A 23,495-nucleotide genomic window follows, 5' to 3' on the forward strand; every position below is an offset into this window, starting at 1 on the left:
TCAGCCCAAATCTTGGGTCCAGCATGCTGGAAAGGGCTTTTCTCCTGTTACCAGTGGCATATTTCAGAGGGAAGAATTTATAGCATTTAGTATTTTAAATTCAAGCAAATCCATTATTTCATCCAGTCTGCTTTCTGTCTCAGAGGCTGTCAAAGTTCTCACTATGCATGTATGGAGCCCAAAACATAAGCTACTCAGAGAGGCTGACTACCTGTCAGGATAGGGGAGGTCCACAATCCTTCCGCGGCACCGGGAATTCAGAGAAGCAGTTCATTTGAAGCACATTTTGTATGGAAAACAAAACCCAGTATGGTATGCTAAGTGTGAGAGCAAAGCCCTTGGTAGATCCTGAGACATCATAAATCTGAAAGGTTTGGGAACTAAAGGGAAGTTGTTGGCTTTGACATCCTTTCAAACAGGACGTGGACAGTGGAGAAGATAGGGACGAAGTGAATAAAGGGATGCACTGGGGGAATGAGCCCTGCAGTGCCGTTCTGAAGTGCAAGGAGCACAACAGCTTCACATTTGCCCATCTACAACGAGATAACCAAGGCAGTGAAAGGGGAGGACCCTAAACGTCAGCTGCTGGATAGGAAAAAGCAGAATTCATGGATGTCCGGAAGGCAGGTTCAGAAATAAAAGAGTTGAACCAAACACCCTGGCTTACACAGTGCCTCTTCACGTCCCCCACTACACTCTCTGTTCCAGGCCTTGCACCAAGGGCATCCTTTCTCATTCCCAATGGCCTCCATCTCCTTGTTATGAGCACACTGCTGCCCTGGAAGGGGTGCAGACTTGCCACTAGATGCCAGTGCTCGCAGGCTGAAACACACTGTCAGCAAGATGCTAAATAATATGGTGACAATCTGTGTTCACAGGCACTGTCTGTAGAAAGCAACAAAGAAAAATACCCCTTCTCTGTGAAGGTCAGCCAATTCGCTAAAGAATTTGATGCTTATATGTCCCTGGATCTTCCTTCTCTGATCCATCTATTTCAAATCAGAATCTTAAAACATTTAACCATTATAACATCTTTCACTGATATGCTTTTAAATCAGTAAAAGGTGACTAAAAGATGACAAGAAGGTGCCCAGGACAACAGCTACAATGGTAGACATGGGACTATCAGCAGGTGCTCCTTTGGAGCCCTCTATCTTGTCACCATACTCATACTTGTGCTCTGCCAGGGCTGATTAGAGCCCTACTAGAGGCAACTAACAGAAACTGTAGTAAGGGGAATCCTGGTTAGACACAAGGAGAACATTATTCACAGTGGGAGTGGCCAAAACCAGGAACAGGTATCCAGAGAGTCTGGGAGATCTCTGCCCTTGGAGACTGTGCGAACTTGACTGCACAAGTCCTTGAGCAACTTTATCAGAGTTCAAAGCTGCCTCAGCTTTGAACAGGAGGTTGAACCACACAACTTCCAGAGGTTCCTTTCAAACAAAAGCACTTAAGACATAAGTCTTAAGACTTAAGGTACCATGGTTCTGCCATGCATCTTTTCTTGGAGATGCCTGGACTCCTTGACACAGGTCTCAGCTCTGGCTCATGCATCTCCAATTACAGGTTTCCATTTACACATCACCCTACAGATTCACGTTGCTCTAAGCCTGCCTGGTCTTTTCCACAGTATCTTCTGTGTTTAACAGGATTTTTCAAGTGGTATAACTTTGTCCCTGGAGCACAGTCCTTCACTCTGTCACTGCCTTCACTTGGTCAGGTTTTTTATTTGTTTTATGTTAAATATACCTCTACTCAATTGAAACATCAGAGGCATCAAGGGAGGTGCAAACCTTTCAGAAACTTCTCTCTTGACATCATTCTTTTAATATATCTAATGTTCTCCTGGTAGGGGAACTTCCAGAGGAAAAAGGGAAGAGCACACAGCACTGTGCAGAAGGGTCAGCAAGCTGTGAGTCAAGCTTTGCAAAAAGAAAAATGGGGTCCTACTGTAGCTGGGTGGTGCAGAGAATTTGAGTTACTAAAGAAAGTAGCATCCAGTCTGTTTCTCACTTTCTAAATTTTTCTCTCCAAGTTACAAGAAAGGGGAACAGATGATGCTGTTTCTGTCAGCCTACTATCCTTCCCTTGGGCATTCTCCCCTAAAAAATCTGATGAGTCTTCCCTTCATACTCATAGATCATGGAGCCACGGAAAGATTTAATTTGGAAGGGATCTCTGAAGTCCATCTGGTCCAAATTCCTGCTCAGCAGGTCTGATTTCAAAGCTAGATCAGATAAGCCCAGTCCCTGTCCAGTCAAGTTCAGAAAATCTCCAAGGATGGAGATGACACACCATCTCTGGGCACCTCTTCAAATATTTGACCACCCTACCTGCAACTTATGAGCATTACTTCTTGTCCTTTCACTGTATACCTCTAAACATCTGGGTCCATCTCTCCATAGGCTCTTTATGCAGTAAGAGACTGCAACTGGACTCTCCTTAACTTTCCCTTCTCCAGGCAGAACAAATCTAGTTGTCAGTCTGTCCCTGTGAATAAAGTGCTCCAGCTCCTAAGTATCTTGGTGGCTCTCCCCTTGACCAGTTTTAGTATTGACATGTTTTACAAGGGATTTTTTTGTTTTTCTTTTTACCGGGGATCCCAAAGCTGGACATAGTAGTCCAGGTGCACACTCACAAGTGATGGAAAGAAGAGAATCATCGCCTCCTTCTCCCTGTTTGCTACACTCTTGCTAGGTCAGTCCAGTATGTGGTTAGCCTTTGCCACAAGGGCTCACTTCTTTTATTTGTTAAATCCTGTCTGTGTCTTTTTCCTCACACTGATTTCCCAATTCTGCCTCTGAGAAGATGACATCAGACTGTGGGTAGTACTTACTACCTCCTCTGTGTGACTAAATAGCTTCAGCAGCAAACTTTGCTCTCAACTGAATACAGACATCTAGATTTTTAGCTCTTAGCACTGAATAATGAAAAAGGCACAGAGCTGAGGTTATTCTGCCTCTGAGATGAACCAAAAGTGTTTGTCCTGTTTTAAAATGTGGAAAGTTCAAAGGAGATGACAGACATGGGAACACTAAATGGAAAAGAGGGGAACTACCAGGCCACAGATTTACTGGGACTCACATCACCCCTACATGTCTCTAGACCTGGGGATGCAGACCCAGGCTGAGATGTGATGGGTGGGAAGGGAGGAGTTCTTCCCCTGAGAGAGGAAAAGGAGGAGTCACACATAACACTTGAATAGGAATATCTTGCCTTATGGCTTTAAAGTGTGATTCATTCTCCTATCCCCTCCCTTTCTCTGCCCTTTCTTGTTTTGTTTTGCTCCTCCTTCATAAATCATTTAGTCTGTCTTTTAAGAGGACTGTTACTGAACCACGAATGAGTTCTCAGATAATGCATACAAATACAGATGAAGAGGATGGATACTCTAAATTAAATCACCTGACACAGCATCCAGCCAGACACTACACATCCCTGAACATCAACCAAGGTATGACTGACACTTGTTCTTTGAACTTTCTGTACTATGGTAGACAATGACAATAGGAACAGTCTCTCTTGTCCAGCTCAGTAAATAAGAAAAATATGTACTTATAGGTTCAATGTTACATGTTTAATGCACTGTTTGTATCATTTTGTTTGACAAAAAACAGTATGCATGAATGTGAAAATGCATAGAGTGGAACTACTGCCATTACTTGCCCTAAATTTCTGTATGAAAAGACAGATGGCTTCAGGATCAAACTCTGGAATGCAGGAATCAGCTTTGATGTAGTTAGTTTTATTTATTGCTTATATATTGTTATAGGGAAAGGCTATAGAGACAGGACAATCAGATTCTAATAGGAAAAAACCACATTTTGCCTTCTGGACCTCAGTTTTTCAGGAAATGCTTAAGATTCATAGCCTTTAAGGCCAGAAGGGATGAGGCAGCACCAATCCTGAATGCACAGGTCATGTCATTTCCCTTCTTCAGGTCCCATAGCTCCAGTTAGGCTAAACCATGTACTTCAAGAGGGCATCCAGTCTTGAGATAAGTATTCCTTCATCTGAAAGGTCCATCGTAACTGCATTGCCATGACCGTTCGGTGGTGGTAACTCTCAGGAACTTTTGAATCCAGGGAAACCTCATTGGATATTTTGGACTCGTAATTTTCCTGAGCTGGGTTTCAGCCTACAGCTGGCACACAGCCTGAACACTGCGTACCCTGAGAGTGGGAAGGGTTTGTGCAAAGTGTAAGATGGTGTGCAAACAGTTCCTTAGTCTGTTCTGACAAAGCAGAGTAATACAGTACTGCCAAAAGAGAACAGGAGCATCACCTACTTCTAAGTCAAAGGATCACTACAATGTTTCATAGTTTCATCATCTGTCAAAGGCAAGGAATACCCCATCTGTTCTGTTTAAACCGTGTCCAGTATCTCCTTTCAAACAGACCTCTTTAACCGAGGCACCACATCTTCTTCTCAACTGGCCTTTGGGTTGCTCCTTAAAATATAATACAGCCTGGAAGAGAAACTCTTTCAAGAGTCACCAGATGGTTCTTTATGGAGGGATGGAGGGTTGGGAGTGCTGCTGAACAGGGTCCCTGCCCTCTGATAAATTGTTGTTTTCTCCCAGGGCACTCTCCTCCCTTTGCTGTAAGGTGGCCAGCTATCATCATTTTGTTCACACTGTGCCTGGCCCTCACCGTAGGAATAATAGTCCTAGGTAAGTGCTGAATTACAGTGTTCCTTTATTCATATTAACACCTTGGGAATAACTGCAATGAAGAAAAGTGGCAGACTGACTGCTACAAGGACAGTCATAGCTCATCCTCCCCACATATACTGTCCTTTCTTCTCCTAATCACCTGCAATGAATCAACCTGCAGCTTGATGAACGTAAGGCTTTGAGGGACACAGGTTTTTTTTCTGGACCTGTGCCCAGAGCAAGGATATAGAAGTGAAGATGATATATTTTGGAAAGAGTGGAAGGAATGGATCCTTATCCATCTAATACTTGCTTATTTTCTAATTCAAATTCAATGCTAAAAGTTTAATGTTGACTTTCATAAATCAGTTTGTTGTTTCCCTTCTCCTCTTCTGTTGTTCAAGTCTCTACTGGCATAACAGTTCTTGTCTCATTCCTTTGATAAACTTTTCATGTTTTTATATGACTGTCTTATATTAGTTCATACTAGTATGTTACAAATGGACACACTTCTAGTACTCAGATTCACAGGGAAATCCCATTTTTTCTGTCTCTTTCACTCACTCATCCCAGTTTACCTGGGATGTGCAAGAGAACTGAAAACTCTCATCTTTGTATTAGCTTTTATCATGTGTGACATGACTGTACCTACCTTTTCTATCACAGAGCCTAGACATAGTCATTCGGAGCCATTGCTACCAAAAGCTGGTATCTAAATACCGTTGAGGAGGAGACATAAAAAAATCCTCCCCTCTTTCTTCAGAGAAGTTTTACCAGCCTTTAAGAATAAAAGGTTTTTTCAATCTGAAGTATGTTTAGAATTCTAGTTTTTTTCAAAGGTTTATAAAACTACCTTTAAGATCAACATGATTACTTCCTAAGCATATTTTTTTGCATTATTTTAGTCTTTATTAGGTTACCAAGTGGCCTGCAATGGCACTGTAATTAAACTGCATTTAAAATTTGGAAATCTCTTTATGCATCATTTTCTCATCTGCTAATCTCCTCCCAATATGTGACACTAGCATCAGAGTTGCATGTGAGCACACTACTGCAAAAATTTAATTGCAATATATGATGAAGCATGTATCGTGCAGTAGCATCATCACAGCTTTTTTGTCTCATATCTCTATATCTCCATAAATTCCAGGTCTCAGAGGTTCTAAGGCACCTGCAGGATGTAATGAAAACTCACAAGGACTAAAGGAGAGATTGTGTTTAATGGGTGATGCAAACAGTAACAGCAATAGTAAGTAGAACTACTGCTCACACAGCCTGAAATCTATGTGTTAGGCCTTATACCAGATTAAGCAAGGCTTCTATATGCTATATCAGATTAAATAATTAGTGTTTTTTTAAAAGAATGAGTGTAGATATGACCTATAAAGGACCATATACATTTCAGCTGGAAACTTTGACTTTCTAGGCCTATGGGTGTTGACTTCACTCTCCCTTCGGCTGTTTATCAGGGACTGATGGTTTCTTTTTGTTCTAGGACCCACATGTTCACTCTGCCCTGTAAACTGGAAGTGGGTTGGAGGCGACACCTGTTTCTACTTTTCAGAAAAAAAGGCCACGTGGCCGGAAAGTGAAGAATTTTGCTTCTCCCAGAATGCCACCCTTCTTACACTGAAAAGCAAAAGCAAGTTGGTATGGTTCCAATCATACTGGTATTTCTTTGCATTGGTATCAACTATTTCAAATTCCCCACCAGTCAGCAAGTACGTCTTGATGTTACATACAGACCTTGGGGTCCTGTCTCCAAGGTCTGAGGCAATGCAGACTGCGGAACATCTAGCCACAAGTGTGTGATGATGAAGTAGCTAGCAACACAGGATATTATTCAGCCAAGGAGTGAACATGAGTGTCATGAATCCTGTGAAAGTTGTTAACAGTGAGTCTTTCATTCAGGAACTGTCTTTGAATACTCTGAGAGAGAGGGCTCTAAGAATTGTTCCCCTGGTCTTAAATTTAGTAGAGATGCCAGACACAAAATATTTCTGACTGCATGCCGAACAGAGATGTTGTCTCTTGGAAACTGTTACGAGGGCCTGATGAGGAGTTTAGAGAATCATTGTGAAATTACATTCTTTGGTTCTTTCTTGATCACCCCCTCTCTCTACTGTAGTTGTTCAGGTACTGCAAAAAGAAAAATACCCACAAGCTCCTTGGTGATAAAGGTTTTGCATTTTTTTATAGATCAGCATATCTCAAATATCACAAAAACAATCTTACTGGATTGGATTATCATACGGAGTTGATGGCTGGTCTTGGGTAGATGATACAAAACTTTTTACAAAGAGAAATGACTGGTAAGTTTTCTGAACTTAAATAGTTGGTGGGTTTTAATCTCTTGTACAATGTCCTCCCTGTGCACTGAAGTCTTTATCTCAACCCATGAGTTTTCTCACCTTTACCCTTCTGATTGTCTCCCCCCATCCCACTGGAGGGTGGAGTGAGTGAGTGGCTGTGTGGTGCTTAGTTGCTGGCTGGGGTTAAACCATGACAGTCCCTGAAACAGAGAAAGAGTCTCAGAAAACTGGAAGTGTGAGCAGGAGAAGGAGTCCACAAATCAGTGCAACCGGTGACTGCTTTTATTATTTAAACCTACTCATTTTATGAAACATGCCACTACTCTATAAGAAGCAACCCACACTTCCTTCAAGACATCCTACCTCCTGCAAAGTCTGCCTGTGCCTTCCTCCCTACTCAGCCACAATTATCCAAATTCACTTCCCTTTTCCAGCAACATCTTGAAACCTTTGTTACACAAAAGTAGTCAACATTAGCTGAAGAGAACTTGTTTATTTTTTCTGTAAAATCTCATCAGCTTACTTGGTGTATTTCACCTTTAGTAACCGTGTGGGGGGAAACTCAGATTCCCATACTGTTCTCTGTGAAGTGAAAGTTCTCCAATGCCTCCTTGGAAACAGGTGCAAATTCTTACACTTCCCACAGCTACTAGACATCGAGCAGAATGATTTGGTTTCTGTGCAGGCAGACCAACCACTGCCTTTCAGTTTCCAGACCCAAATTACCACTACACAAAGCAATGGTTGGAGTGACATAACCACAGTTGAGGAACTAGTGCTATTTTCTGCTTTCATGATGCTCCATACGTAGGCTTTCTTTTTTACATCTTTGAGCTGAAGGCAGGTGGAGAATGATCCTTCGGTCTTGAATTGAAAGAGCTGTTATGTTCTTCAATATTTTGTATAAACCTTTATGAACCTTAAAATGATTAAGCAACATCTGCAATAATGTGTGATTGTCCAAATCATACATTATGCTTTATGCCTTTCTTTAAAATTGGTACATGAGAGCTTTTAACAAGATGATGTGGGTTTTTTTCTAGGATTCATTTGTCCACCAAGCAAAACTGTGCATATGTGCTTTATCGTAAGTCAAGAGTTTACAGCGAAAATTGTTATGAGAAAAATCCCTGGATCTGTGAGAAGGCAGCAGTTCAGCTGATCTGAAAAGATTCTCAACAGAAAAAGAACTGGAAGAGTACGAAGATTTTGATGTTTAGATTTTTCAGAGAAGGGGTGTAATATAATGTTTAATACAAATACATTGGAAACCACACATTTATGGTATTATTTATTATTTTTCATTTGGAATTAATTATTTTCTAAATCTAAATAACTGTATCTGGTGTATCTTGTTCAGGATCCCGAGGGAAGGGAGGCAAGCAAAAAGCAAGATCACAGCTCTTCTTCATAAGAGCAGACTTTGGCCTCTTCAAAGAAAGGCTCAGAAGAGTCCCGTAAGATAAGGCCCTGGAGGGAAAAGGGGCCCAAAAAAGTTGGTTAATATTGAAGGATTGCCTCCTTCAAGCTCAAGAGCGGTCTGTCTCAATGAGCAGGGAGTCAGGCAGGAATGTCAGGAAGCATACATGGACGAACAAGCTGATGTTGGCAAAACTCAGGCATAAATAGGATGCATTCAGAGGGTAGAAGCAGGGCCAGGTAACTGGAAGGAACACAGAGACACCGAGCATGCAGGGATGAAGTTAGGAAAGTCAAAGACCAAAGAAATTTGAAAAAGAAATTCTTTGACAAAGAAAGTCAAAGACCAAAAGGAATTTAACCTGGTGATGGGGTGACAAAGGCAAAAAGGAGAGCTTCTACAAGTACGTGGGTGACAAAAGGAAGACTAGGGAAAATGTGGACTCACTGCTGAATGAGGTAGGGGAGCTGGTGACACAGGACCTGGAACAGGCTGAGGTACTGAATGCCTTCTTTGCCTCAGTCTTTGATGGCAAAAGCAGCCTTCAGGAATCCCAAGTCCCTGAGACCAGAGAAAAGTCTAGAGCAAGGAAAATGTACCCTTGGTGGAAGAGGATCAGGTCAGGGAATGTTTAAGCAAGCTGGACATGCGTAAGTCCATGGGCCCTGACGGGATGCACCCACAAGTGCTGAGGGAGCTGGCAGATGTCATTGCACGACAACTGTCAATACTGCCTGATTGATCATCATCATGGCAACTGGGAGAAGTGTCTGAGGACCTGGAGGAAAGCAAGTGTCACTCTTATCTTCAGTAAGGGCAGGAAGGGGGACCCAGGGAACTATAGGCTGGTCAGCCTCACCTCAATCCCTAGGAAGCTGGTGGAGCAACTAATTCTGGAAACCATTTCAAGGCACATGACGGAAGAGAAGGTGACTGAGAGTAGCCAGCATGGATTCATGAAGGGGAAGTCGTATTTGACCAACCTGACAACCTTTTATGATGATATGATTGGCTTGGTAGATGGGGAAAGAACAGTGAATATTATCTGACTAGACACCAGTAAGGCTTTCAACACTTTCTCCCATAAGATCTTCATAAAGAAGCTGTTGATGTTCAGGCTGGATGAGCAGACAGTAGGGTGGATTGAACACTGGCTAAGCAGATGAGCCCAGAGGGTGGTGATCAGTGGCATAAACTCTACAGCTGGAGGCCAGTCACTAGCAGTGAACCCCAGGGGTCAACACTGGATCTGATCTGGTTCAACATCTTCATTATTGATCTGGATAATCAGGGAGTTTTCTAATGACACAAAGCTGGGAGGAGTGGCTGATACACCAGAGGATTGTGCTGCCATCCAGAGGGACCTCAGCAGGCTGAAGAAATGGCTGACAGGAGCCTCATTAAGTTCAGTAAGCAGAAGTGCAGAGTCCTGCAACTGGAGAGGAACAACCCCATGCACTGGTACATGCTGAAGGCTGAGAAGCTGGAAAGCAGCTTTGCAGAGAAGGACCTGGGGTTCTGGTGGACTCCAAAGTAACCAAGAACCAACAGTATGCCCTTGTGGCAAAGAACACTTACGGTATCCTGGGCTGCATTAGGAGGAGTGTCGCCAGGAGGCCGAGGGAGGTGATCCTTCTCCTCTGCTCAGCACTGGTGAGGTCACACCTGGAGTGCTGGGTGCAGTGCTGGGCTCCTCAGTACAACAGAGACATGAACATACTGGAGAGGGTCCAATGAAGGGTCACGAAAATGATGAAGGGACTGAAGCAGCTCTCCTATGAAGAAAGACTGAGAGAACTGGGATGGTTTAGCCTGGAGAAGAGAAGGTTTGGAAGGGAACTTCTTAATGTATATAAATACCTAAAGGGAGGGTACAAAGAGGATGGAACTAGGCTCCTTACACTGGTGCCTAGTGACAGGGCCAGAGGCAACGGGCACAAAATGAAACACAAGAGGTTCCCTCTGAATATCAGGAAAGACTTTCTTACTGTGCGGGTGACCAAACACTGGCATTGGTTGCCCAGAAAGGCTGTGGAGTCCCCTTCCACGGAGATATTCAAAAAGTGTTCTGGACATAGCCCCAGACAACTGATTCTAGGTGGCAGTGCTTGAGCAGGGGGGATGGAGCAGATGACCTCCAGAGGTCACAGATTCACAGAATGGTTAGGTAGGAAGGCATCTTTAAAGACCATCTAGCCTAACCCTCCTGTCCTGGGAAGGGACAAATTTCATTCAACCAAGTTGCTCAAAGTCCCATCCAACCTGACCTCGAACAGTTCCAAGGAGGGGGCATCCACAGCTTCTCTGGGCAACCTGTGGCAGTGCCTCATCACCCCCTTCATACAAAAATTCTTTCTTTTGTCTAATATAAATCTACCCTTTTTTTAGTTTAAAACCTTCACCTCTTGCCCTGTCACTACAGGCCTCAATAACAATCTCTCTGTGCCTTTCTCATAAGTTCCCTTCATATATGGAAAGGCTGCAATAAGGTCTCCCCAGAGTCTTCTCTTCTTCAGGCTGAACAGCCACAACTCTCTCAGCTTTTCCTCATGGGAGAGCTGTTCTAGCTCTCTGATATGAGGTCCTTTCCAACCTCAACCATTCAGTGATTGTGTCTTTTCAAGAACTCAGATTTTAGACACTAGTGAATAAAATCTCTGTGGGATACCAGTGTGGCCATGCTCAAATAAGATGCTCAATTTAACAGTGCTTGCCATTTTTTAATAGGAACGCTGATTACAAAAATCCCCTTGTTATTGTTCCAAGTTTGAAAGTAACTCTGAGATCTTTACTTCATGTTGGAAAATTGAATTTAGTGGAAAATTGGAAAAGGTTATCATGATGTATTTTATGTGACACTACATTGTGTCTACTAGAAATCTGATGCATATTTCTATATACATTTTGCACAGGGATTCAGCTGGCTCCATCACATTCAACAATGACACATCTTGGTCTATAAGTGTGTGATATTTGTGATAGTCTTACTTATACAGCAGAAGAAACTGCTCCCTTCCCTTGGGTTGTAGTATTATGCTTCTAAATGCAGATTTATTTAAGCACATAAGACTTTGGCCATAATAACATGGGCAAGTTAATGTTAATGATTTATTTCCCCCTACCAAATACTCTTTCCAGCTACATAGTTCTTATTAAATATATGCATCACAACTTGTACTATGACAAGCCTTCAACTTAATTCGACATTATAAATAACAGCAAATATGACTTCACCATGCTCATTTGACTGTCCATATCCTGGAAATGTTTTACCTACAAAGGCCACCTGTGCATTAAGTGTGTTCCAACTGAGTGCTCCAATTCCATATGTCAGTTGAGTCTGTTTCAGGTGCCTACTGTCAACAGCTATGTTCTTCTGAAAAAAAAGTCCAATAAAACTAAAGAATGAGAGAGGAATAAAATGCAGGAAACACTGAATAGGGAGGAAATACTGGCTTTGCTGCTGATGGCTTAATCAGACTTATGAGGTCTTTCTCTGCCAAAGAATATTTCGCAACTCTGAACAATTATTTTTCAAATCAGAACAAAAGGGCAACCTTTCTACAGGAAGAGTGAGTATTTCTTCCTGCTTAGTTTCCTGGGGGGCCTCCAGAATGGTAAGGAGCAGGGAAGGTAGTTAAGTTTTCAGGATAGCAGGCATATATATGTGATTGCAAACTACTGAATCTGAATTTCTGAAATAGAAATGGGCTTCTCTTGAAGCATTTAGACAAGCTCTGCATTTTAGTTTTCAAATGTAAAATCACAAGTTTCTTTTTGATAAATTTGCAGGATGGGAATCTTAATTTAGCAAAAGAAGAAATCCCCACATGACTCTAGCCAGAGAACTGGAGGGTGAGCAATGCTCCCTTTTTCTTTTACCCAAGAGGGTTAGGCATGAGATGGTGGTGGGAAAAGAATCAAAGATTGGAGAGAGGGCAAAAGATTAGACTAAACAAACTTGAATGTATAGGTTTAAATGTAAGTTCCCAAAATCCTGACTGTCTGCAGAATTCCAAGTGCACAGAAAAAAACTCTCTTGACCATCTCTCATGGCTTTGACTTTGATTTTAGGTCTAGGACATGAACACTCATTTTAAACAAAACTGAAAACCTCAGAAAACTTAAATATTTCACTCAAAGCATCCAATATGCAGCTGCATTTACAGTGACATTTCCAGTAAATCATTGTGCTTCTCTCCTTGCTTCCTTTTTCTCTCAGCAGTCCTTAGCAGAGGTGATTTAGCAACATTTTCCATATATCATGTGGCTGTGCAACTTGAAAAATGACAGTATATTTTGCAAGACCTGTGGTTTAAAGGCAGCAGCTTCTTTCTCCACATGAAATCAGACACACATCTATTTTCTCTGCTAATTATGAGTATTGGGATCTTGCTGCAAGAACATTTTTCCCCACTTGGATTTGTTTAAGTTTTCATGGCACAGGTGGTTTACTGTCTGCAACCAAAGGTAAAGAGCACAACTATGCAGAGAAAAAAAACTCACTAAGAAGCAAAGCTGTGACACTCCATTCAAGGTTGCATCTTTGAGCTTTGCTGACGAATTAGCTAATTGTGCAGCTATATGTCAATATGAAGCAACTGAAACCCACAAATCCCTGGGATGCACTCCCAAATGCTGTGGGAGCTGGCAGATGTTATTGTCAGGCCACTCTCCATCATCTTTGAAAGGTCATGGAGGACAGGAGAGGTGCCTGAAAACTGGAGGAAAGCTGGTATTACTCCAGTCTTCAAAAAGGGCAAGAGGAGGATCCAGGAAACTATGACCAGTCAGCCTCACCTCCATCCCTGGAAAGGTGATGGAACAGCTCATCCTGGAGGTCATCTCAAAGAATGTGGAGAAGGTTATCAGAAGGGAGGACAATGGGATCCTGGGGGGTGTTAGGAGAAACGTGGCCAGCAGGTCAGGGCAGGTGATCCTGCCCCCGTGAGGCTGCATCTGGAGTGCTGTGTCCAGCACTGGGCTCCCCAGTTAGAGAGAGACAGGGAACTACTGGAGAGGGTCCAGCGGAGGGCTACAAAGCTGACTTGGGGGACTGGAACATCTCCCTTGGGAGGAAAGGCTGAGAGAGCTGGGCCTGTTCAGCCTGGAGAAGATGAAGAGGGGATCTTATCAATGTCTACAAACATCTTAAGAGCGTCAAGAGGATGGGCCCAGGCTCTTTTCAGTAGTGCCCAGTGACAGGATAACAGTCACAAATGACATCATGAGCAGTTCCATCTGAATATGAGGAAAAACTTCTTTACTTTTGAGGGTAGCAGAGCACTGTAACAGGCTTCTGTTACAGCACTATCAAACCTACCCACCTACAACAGAGGTTTTACCATCCCATACCAGGTTAACTTCAATAAGTAGTTCCTGCACCTTGCCCCAGCACAGCCACCAATCCCCCACAAGGTTTCAAAAGTTCATCTACTGCCCGTGCTGTTTCTTCATCCTCTTCAGGCCAGTCCACCCTGCTTCTCGCCTCTACTGCATCCAGATTCTCTCTTCATCCAGTGCTTCTCTTCCAGCCAGCCTCTCCTCATCCAGGCCCCCTTCTTCTCCTAGGGCCTCTCCTGCATTCAGAGTGTGTGTACACTCTCTCTTCCTGCTGCTTCTTCCAGGTTTCTCTTCACCCAGTGCTCCTCTTCCTCACCTCTCAGAGCCATTTAACTACTTAGCAGGAACCAGCCACAGCTGCACATTATCCACACCAGCCAACCCACCGCCCCTGAAGCCAGCCCACAGCTGTATATTATCAATGTTAATTAACTGCCTTCATTCCTCTATAATTCCTCTACAGCTGCCCAGAGACACTATGGAGTCTCCTTCTCTGGAGATGTTCAAACCCCACCTAGGTGTGACCCTGTACAACCTGCTCTAGGTGAACCTGCTTTAGCAGGGGGTTAGACTAGATGATCTCCAGAGGTCCCTTCCAACCCCAACCATTCTGTGATTCTGTGACTCCATGAAAGCAATATAAGAAAACTGAGCAGAACAGTTTGTCTTTAGAAACACACAGGCACTACGAAGAAAAACATTCATGAGTTTGGTAGATCTATTGAGCCAAATATGCACGTTGGGAGCAGTAGGGAAGTTGTTTGCCAAGAAGCACTGAGAGCGGTCTGTGAGCTGAAGGTTTGTTGTGTAACAATGTGGCATGGGTACAACGCTGATTATACTCTGATTTTAATGGATGTTGTATTGAACTGAAAAGGCTAATTATAAACTCGAGATTTTTTTATTACTGTGAACAACCTAACATCAGGAACAGAGAACTTTTGGGCTATGAAAACCTTATGGCAAGAACAGACAGCAACTAATTACTAATCTAGTGGTGGCTATAAAACAAAAAAATTCACTCTGCCTTTTTCAGTGTGCAGGAAATTCTAAAGATTTGCCTATGAGCATTGTATGACTTGAAATGACTCAGTTCATTCAATTAGAGAATATGATTGCATGCTGCCTTTTGAATATTCTCAGTTTTAAATGCCTTCTGCAGCCAAATGATAGCAGAGATGACATCACCCTTAAGACAAATTAACATTGAAGTTGCACTAATTTCAAAGGTCCAAACTTTCCAGGTAGCTGTGCAAAATGCAATGGTTAGCATGACTTGTGAAGCTCAGTGGAAAGCCTGTTTCTCGAACTCTTTGCTTACTTTACTCAGCAGCACAGCCTCCTGCGAGCCAGCTCGTTTAATGGACCCTGGGAAATCTGAGAAAGATTTCTGAACAGGCTATTTCAAAGGGAGTTAAGAAGAATTGCATGAAGAATGCACAGAGTGATTAACCAATGTGCGTAGGTGGCTAAGGGAAAGTGTAATGTGCAGAAGATACGTGCATGAAATTGCTTTGTTCTGAATTGTTCTAAGTTTCTGAACATTTGAACCTCATATAACAAAAGATATCTGTTAAAATAATTATTGTCTTGCAATTTTACATATAACTAAATTTTTCTCTCCTGGTTTAAGCCAAAATACAAGAAACAATTTATGCTGCATATTAAGCAAATTCAGGGTTCGGTATTACCCAAACACACACAGTAATAGGTTGTACACTGCACATCTCAGGGCAATTACTGGATGCCATGCTCTTCTATTCTGTGCAACTTGGCTCATCATGTAGTGATTATAATTACAAGTCACTGAGGCATGAAGATGTGGTATAAAATGAAAAAATCCAGACAGGAATGAGGACAAGGAACTTTCCACTTGTTTTATAAGTTCCTAAGCTTGTGAATATTCAGCAGCCAGGCACAGGGACCTTCATGTCCCAGACAGGTAGACAAGACAGGCTAAAGAATTCTCCTCTCAAACCCAGTACAGAACAGCAGACTTTCACTCAACGTTTCCTTTCTTCATTTTCTGCAGCATTTCACTCCCAGCAATAGTCCATAATAACAGTGCTTTTCTCATGCAATACTTTCTTTCAGCCAGCCCCCCTCAGTCAGCCATCCCCTCACTGGTCCACTGTTCCCATGCCCATCACACCAGTTCCCTCACATCAGTCTCACTCACTTCTTAAGCTCTTCACCGACGACTCCTCATACCAGCCCCCTCAGGGAGGACTTTCCTGCTTCCTTGTGGTGTGATCTTTAAGATCCTCTTGAATTATCTAGGGTTATGAGATGGGGTGTCCCAACATGCCCTGCACGTTAGAACAACAGCCTGTATGGGTTACCCCTCCCATCATTCACGTCATTTCTGCATCCCCTATAGACCAGCCAGTGCTGGGATCCCAGGCAGAATCTCCATGGCTGCTGAGGTCCTGTGCTTAGACTTAGAAAATGTAGCATTTCCAGACTACGAGAGCGCTGTGTGGCAAGATACTCTCTGTTGTCCCTGCTCCTCTAAATTACTTCTTCATATCCATAATTAAGATAATTGGCGTATTGCTAAATGCTCATTTAGTGAGGGATGCAGTACACTTCGTGGCTGTTGCTGCTGCACAATTCTGATGCATAGCTTTATGTCTGAAATAAATATAATTAGGGGCTTGCCTAAATACCTCGACCTTCCCTGACTCACAGTTCAATTTTCATTGAATGGATGAAATTAGTACAAAACATACACAGGAACAGAAGTCCCAACTATAAACTTGACTCTTCCCGAGAAATTTCAAAGGAACACCTCTATTGTTTGCTAGTGCCATAGAAGAGAGATGCTCTCTCTGATGCAGTCTTTTCTTCAAACAGCCTCCTAAACAGCAGCAAAGCAGCAAGAAGCTTTGTGTCATTAATTTGTATTTGATGATTGTTGAGCCGACTGTGCACAGTGACTTACTAAAAAGACACACTACAGGAAAGGTCAGTAGCAGCGATATTTATTCCAGTTGTGAAATTCAGCAACAAAATGGAAAATGGATTTGAGAAATCAAAGAATTGGATCAAGTGTGACACGGATAATTATCAGGACAGATGTCTTAGAGGAATGCATTTTCCCCACTAATGCCCAGTGCTGCAGAACAATCCACTAGTGGCAGGACTGGAAGTCCTGGGCATTAAACATTGCTGACTTCCCTCAATAAAAATGTGTTGTGTCTTCGCCTTCTGGGTTATAAGCCCAAAAGGCATGCAATCCAATTTGAAAGCTCTTTTCTCTGACCAGGAGAACTAGAAATATTTTTATTTATCTTCTGATTCAGGATGATTCTGTTGCACTTTCTAGTTATCACAGGTGGGGAGTGAAATTAAATCAAATATTTGGAAATTTATTGCAAATTGGGAGCTCACATCCGTGAATAACCAGTGGATATATTTTTGAAAACATGATGTGTTGCTTTTACAAACAGTCATTAATTCCTGTTTCTGGGAGATAGGTATGAATCTTTAAAATAGAGTTCTGAAATCATATACTTATTTTTGTTTCATTTAGAAAGGAATTTTTGAGAAGTGGATAGAAACAGTTTCACAAGAATACAAGGGCTGAAAGAAGAAAGAGGGAATGAAGTTGTTTTAAAAAAAAGTCCAAGAAGGAATCTGGCTGATGTGCATTGCCAGAGGGCAAGTTAAGCTTAGATTATGCCTGATGTTACATTAACCTGAGCTCAGAATCATTTTCCCTGTCGCAGACCACGGGGCAGAACTCACCCCCACAACAGCATATCCCAGGACGGGGCTCCGCAGAGCTCTGCACGCTAGTGCTTCCTTGAGTAGCTCGCTTGCTCGACCACCGCAGGATCCACCACTTTCTCACAAATGTAAAATTTGTACTCGCCACATCCTGCATTGTCTATGTTTGTACGTTGAAGCCACACGCAATCCAGGAAAGGACTTGAGCTGGCTCGGATCTGAAACCTGTGAAAAAATAGCAGATATATTCATCATCCCATGGAAAAAGTCACAGGCTGATACAGTAATTCCCAGCTGCTGCTACCCATTTGACCCACAACAGCATATAAGCTCTCTGACGGGGGCTTGCCCAGGTTGGTGAGTGAGTGATGGGTAATCTGCTGGCAAGCAGGTGGGGGGACAGGCGGTTACTGAGTGGCGAGTAAAGATTGCTGCTCTGGCTAATAACAAATGCGCCTGGATGTGGTCTGTTCCTATCTGCGCAGTGACTCACAGATCAGGGGAGAAAGCTGATCCATCCTCCCACAGCCAGGGCCCCTCAGCTCCATTGCGCGACAGCCCAATCCAGAAAGAGTCAGAACCGTAAAGCTCTGCTGATCGCATTGTGAAGTCCTGTATGGAAATAAATGCAAAGCCGTGAATCACATCCCTGCTTCAGTCATAATGGCCTATGATTTGGAGAAGGAGAGAGGCACATGAAAACCAGCTGCTCACACCCTGCATAACAGGCTTTGTTTCTCAAGTGAATCTGGGCAGTGCCTCTTACTCCTGGCAGTCTGTGTTGTTTTGGAATTAAGGAAAAAGAACCTGCTGAGAGCTTTCAGTAGCTTTCAGCAGCTCTCAACTGAAGAGGAAGTTGAGATAACTGAAGCCTTCACATTAGCTGGGCAATGGGTACAGGATAACTACTTCCTTCCAACACCCTGGTTGCAGAAGTCCGGCATGAAAAGGCCTTTGCATTGTCTGCTATCATTGTACACAGGAAATTCAAAATACAGTAAAACAACAGAGCTCAAGACATAATCCCGTTGCCATTAAGAGTCTGGGTAGAAATTCCTTCACAGTGAAGAGCTCCCCTAGCTGTGCTTTATCTGCTGCTTCATCTACAACTTACAAGTCAGAAAAAGATATGGATCCTCTTCTCACGTGGGAGAAGAGTTCAGGGAGCAAGCCAGGCTGATGAGCTTTCTAGCTGTGGACAGCAGGAAGCTGAAGGCCAGGCTTCTGATATTTGCTAAATAGTTTGCTCCAGCAAGGCAACAAAAGACTTTGCAGCCAGTACTAGCTCAGATTTCTTTGCCCTGAGGTGGGATGAGGATCTAGATGCAGACCCAAGCTGGTGTGTCTCAGTTAAGTTCACTGAAGACAGTAGAGATGCACCAGGGAGGGTGCAGCCACAGCTCAGGTAGAGGGGCTCCAAAGGGGCATGGACACGTTTTGCCGCTCAGTCCAGCACGCGCATGCCATAGCATACTGCACCAGTGGAAGGATGGGAGTGGCTGTTCAGGCCACAGTAAAAAGCAGAGTATATAATTAGAAAGAGAGAAAAAAATAATCTTTACCAGCTCTTCCTTACTCTCTATCTTGAGAAGTCTGGAATCCAGAGCAGAGCACCGAGTCTTGCTTTCTTGCCAAGTTTTCCATTCCTTTGAAAAGTGGTAGCAGTTCTCCCCGTGCTGTAGCCAGTTCTCAGGACAAGGAATACATTTATGTCCTTGAAAACAAAAGAGCTCCTGATCAGGTTTGGCAGCCTCAGCAGTCTCGAGTGGTCTAGTGGATCCCTGCAGGATCACTAGAGCAGTGCACAGCCTCTCTATCACAGAGGAGCAACAATTCCGCCTTCATTCTGCAGCTAAATTCATGTCTTCATCGGAGACTTAATAAACTCAGTTGCCAGAAGACTAGAAAAATGTTTTTAGAAACATGAAAATCAGAAAAACAAATAATAAAGACTTTTTCAATCTGACCAGCAAACCTGGAGTGTGCTAGTAAAACACAAATAGAGGAAATTTTGGAAGGTTGAGCCATGTTCACAGAGACATGGATATAGGTGGATGTAAAAGGAAACTTAGACTTTCAGTCATATGACTACATGTCTATTCATGTGAACTTACTTTTAACTTCTTGTTAATATCAGGGCCAGCTCTTCCCTGCTATATGTTTTACAATTCAATTTATACTTCAACTTTTCTGACGGCATTTCATACTTGCCATGGATTCAGTGTGCAAACATCAGATAGTGATGACCAGCTGAAGTGAAAGTTAATGAGCCCACTGCTGTTAAAGAAAATACCTTTCTGACAGCTGCACTTTTGACTCTTTCTGACACCTTATTCTGTTAGATACCTGTTGGGACCCTGAGTAATACTGAAGCCACAAAGAATTCAGATGCTGGATTTTTCTTTCACTCTCGCACCATTTGGGGAGCTCTGTTTCTAGTTAGAAACTGAAATAACTGCAAGCAGCAGAAAAACCCGTCAGACAAAATATTTTGGACATCTCTGGGGACTGGGTCCCAGCTATAGGGTGAATCATGTTTGTTGCTCTGCAGCTCACAGGACCATAGTGTAACAAACCAGTGCCAGTTGGGAATTCCAGAACTTGATGCCGGATGGCAACAGATAGCACAGCACAGTGCACTTGGCTCTTAGAAGTAGCTTCTGGTTTGTGCTAAATTCAAATGCAGACATTTATATAGATTATAACGTTGCCACTCTCTCACAAGATGTTAATTTATTATGATTCTCTTTCCTCTGCTATATGATAATGTAGTGTATTCAGCTCACCCATCATGAAATTTTCGCACCACTGTTTTGCACTGAAAAAAAGAATACCCTCAGGATATAGTCCGTGAACTGTTGAAGCCAGTGATTACAATCCCATTTGGTAGAGAGCAGCAGTATTTACACTGCTGCATCCACTACTCCATAACAGAACGAAGCTGTCTTGAGGAGTCAAAGCATTTCAGACAATTAAAGCCAGCAGAAATTTTCTGTCAATTTTTTTTTTTACTAGAATTCCCTGAAACTGACTGTGAAAGAAGGAATGGTAGCAACAATTAATTTACCTATTAGAAAAATGGGTGTGTTTTTTTAGAAAAGGGTCATCATCATGGTATTTTCTGAATGAAAATATTTGTTTTAGGGCATAAATCAGGTCCATTACAAAAATTCAATAAACTTACTTCAGAAAGATAAGTTTACTTAAAAAATAATCAAAATGGAAATGCAGCCTTTTGGCTGACTCGGTTGAAACTTGGTTTGAAATGAAATAATTCAGGGCAATTTTAGAGATTTTGATTTTTTTTCTTCCAGTATGGTTGACAGAAAAAATAAAAATCTGTGGCTACCATAATGTGATGGAACCACCATCTTCCCACCACTGTGTACCTCTGGAGGTGGTAAGTTGCTTTACAGTCTCTGTCAAGTTCAAATTCTGAGCCTGGAGGAGCTCCAGCTGCTGGTTGAGGCTTCCCATAATTGCCTTTTGCAGGGTGAAGTTTTCATCCCTTTCACGCACAAGGTGGCGGACCAGGATGATTTGAATCACAGCAAAACAAGAATGAAATTGTTGCATTAATATTAAAGCTAAACTGCTCAATGCAGCCTGAATAAACTTACCAAGGACACATGTACCTCCCCATGACTGAATATACCTGACCTACATACAGTCTGTGCACATCTAGGAGCAAGATGTAATACATCCCAATTTCAAAGACTGGGAGATCCCTTGAGAGGGTAAACTCTGCCAGCAAGGGATACTTTTTTCATCATTAAATCCCTCAGGCTAACCCTCCCTCCCCCTTAATTAATTTCCTAGACATCTAGCTGTCCACACTGAACTCCAAACACCCCTTCTGTGACCATACTTACGCCTGGCAGCCAAGACTCCTACAGCTGCCACTGAACTTATGCAGAAGACCCCAAGAACTACTGTAGCCAGTCGCCAACAGGAAGATGGAAAGGGGGAATCTGAAATAGACAAAAAGAAAAAAAAAAAAAACCAGCAAGAACAGGAGCCTTTCATCTTTGTATCTGCAGCTCCTACACTGCACATGACAACATGACTGGTAGTCTGCTCAGTGAATTGCTGAGCTTCACACCAGTATGTGGTGTCGCGTTATGAAAATATTCCTGTTGTTTGGCCATGGCCAGTCCTTCTTAGGAGTTGGGGGCTGGGAAGCTAGCAAGCCATGTTTAAAAGAAAACAAACTGAAAAAATAAAGCTGAACAGCACAGAATTTTGCATGTGGGAAAAGAACATCAAAGAAGTATTTGTGCTTACAACATGGCTGAAATTTTCATATGCATCCAGGTATTGGGGTGTGTTTTGAGTGTCTAAACTGCCGAATCAGGAAAGGATTCACCTTTTCAGAAAATAACCTCAGAAACAGTCAGCAATGAAATTCAGGCCTCTGCAAAATAATCTGAAATTATGGCATACAGATGTGAATAAAACCACATACCTGCAGTTGCACAGGAACAGTCTCACATCTGGAAATGCACATACCCATTCTTGCAATGTGGGCAAATGCAAACACCCGTGTGAATTTACAGTGCCAAATCACAGAGGAAAGGATTACTTCCAATTTAAAAATTTTGTGTTCTTTTACTAGACTCCTGTACAAAATTCCAGTGGGAATACTAATATTAATTTGAAATCACCAACAGAAATAACTGGCATACCAGTCTGTGGTATTCTTGCCTTTTATTCTCTCTGTTCCCTAAACCTTTCACCGAACAGTGAGTAAGAACCCTACTAGATACTGGGAGTTCACCTTCAGCCTCCAGGTATAAAACTCAAGGACCCCTCAACAAGTGAGAATGAGATAATTACTGCCTAGCCAGTAAGTGGAATTTTCCTTCAGAAAGAGCTCTTTATTATCATTTATTATCAAATTTATCAAATTAATCTCCAGGCATTTAGTTGGGCTGTAACATAACATGTCTTTACTTTGCTACTACCTTTTATACAGAGCAGTTCTAAAGCACTAATGCACAGCATAAGGAACATGGATTTGGGATCAGTCACATTCCTCTCTTCCTCTGTGAAGCTATGCAGCATAATATTTATGATTTTTAAGTACAGAAAGGTATTTGTCCATCTATTCCTTCCCTTAAGAGAAAATGTGGTTTTTCCTAGCATTTGCTTTATTCAGTTAGTCACATTTGAATAAGTAAAGCTGAAAGACTTTTGCAAGGTCCCTTAGGCAGATTACTTCACTAACTTCCAGGAGCTAACACCTAATGTCTAACTGGAACATGTTTATTTTTACTTAACTGCACCCCACAACCATAATTACATGATTCCTCTCAAATCTGAACAGGTTTTCCACATTTTCCACCCTTCCATTCTTTTTAAGCTCCTGTCTCTTTTTACTTTCTTTCCCCAATTTCCTAGAAAATTTGAGTCCAAAGGGCTCCCAGAAGCCAGATGCTTCTTGGCAGGCGACACCCTCCTCTGAGTGCCACATGAAAAATGTTCTCCAAGGTGAGAGTTTGCCTTGGAGAGAGCTGCCCCCCAACACCACCACTACCTTTTGCTCTGGCAGTCTGGAGCTCCTGGTCCTGGGATTTTTCCAGTGTTATAAACCTCAGGTCTGCATATGTCACTTCTCCACTTGTCATTTCTGGCAAGGTTACAGGAGGGTTCAAAAGTTTGCTTGGTCCTACGCGAGAAACAGAGATAAGGTCCTGGCTGGGATCAAAGGACTGGTCGGTGTCATTGGAAGCTAGCAGAGTGATTCACGCAGAAGTCAGAAGGGTTTTTTTGGCTCATACTAAAGGATTTTATGACACAGTGATACTGGGGGTTGTTTACATGCAGCAGAGTCCCAGAATAGTATTTAAATCTCCTGTGTGTGCAAAAATGCAATGGGGCACAGAAATCTCGCAGTTCTCGGTTCCTGGAACAGATGCATAGAGTTACCCAATTTGGGAGCCCATCCTTTCTGTGGAAATACAAAGAAGGAAGGGGAGAGACAAAGAGGAAATTACATTACTTTTTTATTAAGTCTAAACAATCCCTTGAA

The 23,495-nt window shown here is 42.5% G+C and overlaps 2 protein-coding genes across 3 annotated transcripts in view; one reads left to right on the forward strand and one right to left on the reverse strand.

Moving 5' to 3' along the window:
- Positions 1-8,236, forward strand: part of LOC102047600 (natural killer cells antigen CD94) — a 30,394-nt gene extending 22,158 nt beyond the window's left edge. For both annotated transcript variants that reach the window (XR_008732424.1, XR_008732423.1), the window contains 6 exons: positions 3,312-3,457; positions 4,586-4,675; positions 5,808-5,906; positions 6,153-6,307; positions 6,857-6,969; positions 8,013-8,236. The gene's annotated coding sequence lies outside the window, so the exon portion shown is untranslated. The remainder of the gene's footprint in view (positions 1-3,311; positions 3,458-4,585; positions 4,676-5,807; positions 5,907-6,152; positions 6,308-6,856; positions 6,970-8,012) is intronic.
- An 8,464-nt stretch (positions 8,237-16,700) lies between these two features.
- Positions 16,701-23,256, reverse strand: LOC102047255 (C-type lectin domain family 7 member A). Its single transcript, XM_027815096.2, has 5 exons — positions 23,001-23,256; positions 21,337-21,435; positions 19,027-19,178; positions 17,958-18,076; positions 16,701-17,689 (listed from the first exon to the last, which is right to left on the reverse strand). The coding sequence occupies exons 1-5, from the start codon at positions 23,089-23,091 to the stop codon at positions 17,530-17,532; spliced, it is 621 nt and encodes a 206-aa protein (XP_027670897.1). The 5' UTR covers positions 23,092-23,256; the 3' UTR covers positions 16,701-17,529.
- Between the last annotated feature and the right edge of the window lie 239 nt (positions 23,257-23,495).

This window comes from Falco cherrug, chromosome 5, assembly GCF_023634085.1.
Source record: "Falco cherrug isolate bFalChe1 chromosome 5, bFalChe1.pri, whole genome shotgun sequence".
In the NCBI taxonomy this organism is placed as follows: Eukaryota; Metazoa; Chordata; class Aves; order Falconiformes; family Falconidae; genus Falco; species Falco cherrug.

What these genes read in the sequence shown, in the direction of transcription:
- LOC102047255 (XM_027815096.2), bottom strand. Translation starts at nt 23,091, where the DNA reads ATGACAAGTGGAGAAGTGACATATGCAGACCTGAGGTTTATAACACTG. An exon ending in AGGAGTCTTGGCTGCCAGGC is followed by an intron (nt 19,179 to 21,336) that starts GTAAGTATGGTC and finishes TTTGTTTTCAAG; the next exon opens with GACATAAATGTATTCCTTGT. An exon ending in TCAGCTTTCTCCCCTGATCT is followed by an intron (nt 17,690 to 17,957) that starts GTGAGTCACTGC and finishes ATTTTTTCACAG; the next exon opens with GTTTCAGATCCGAGCCAGCT.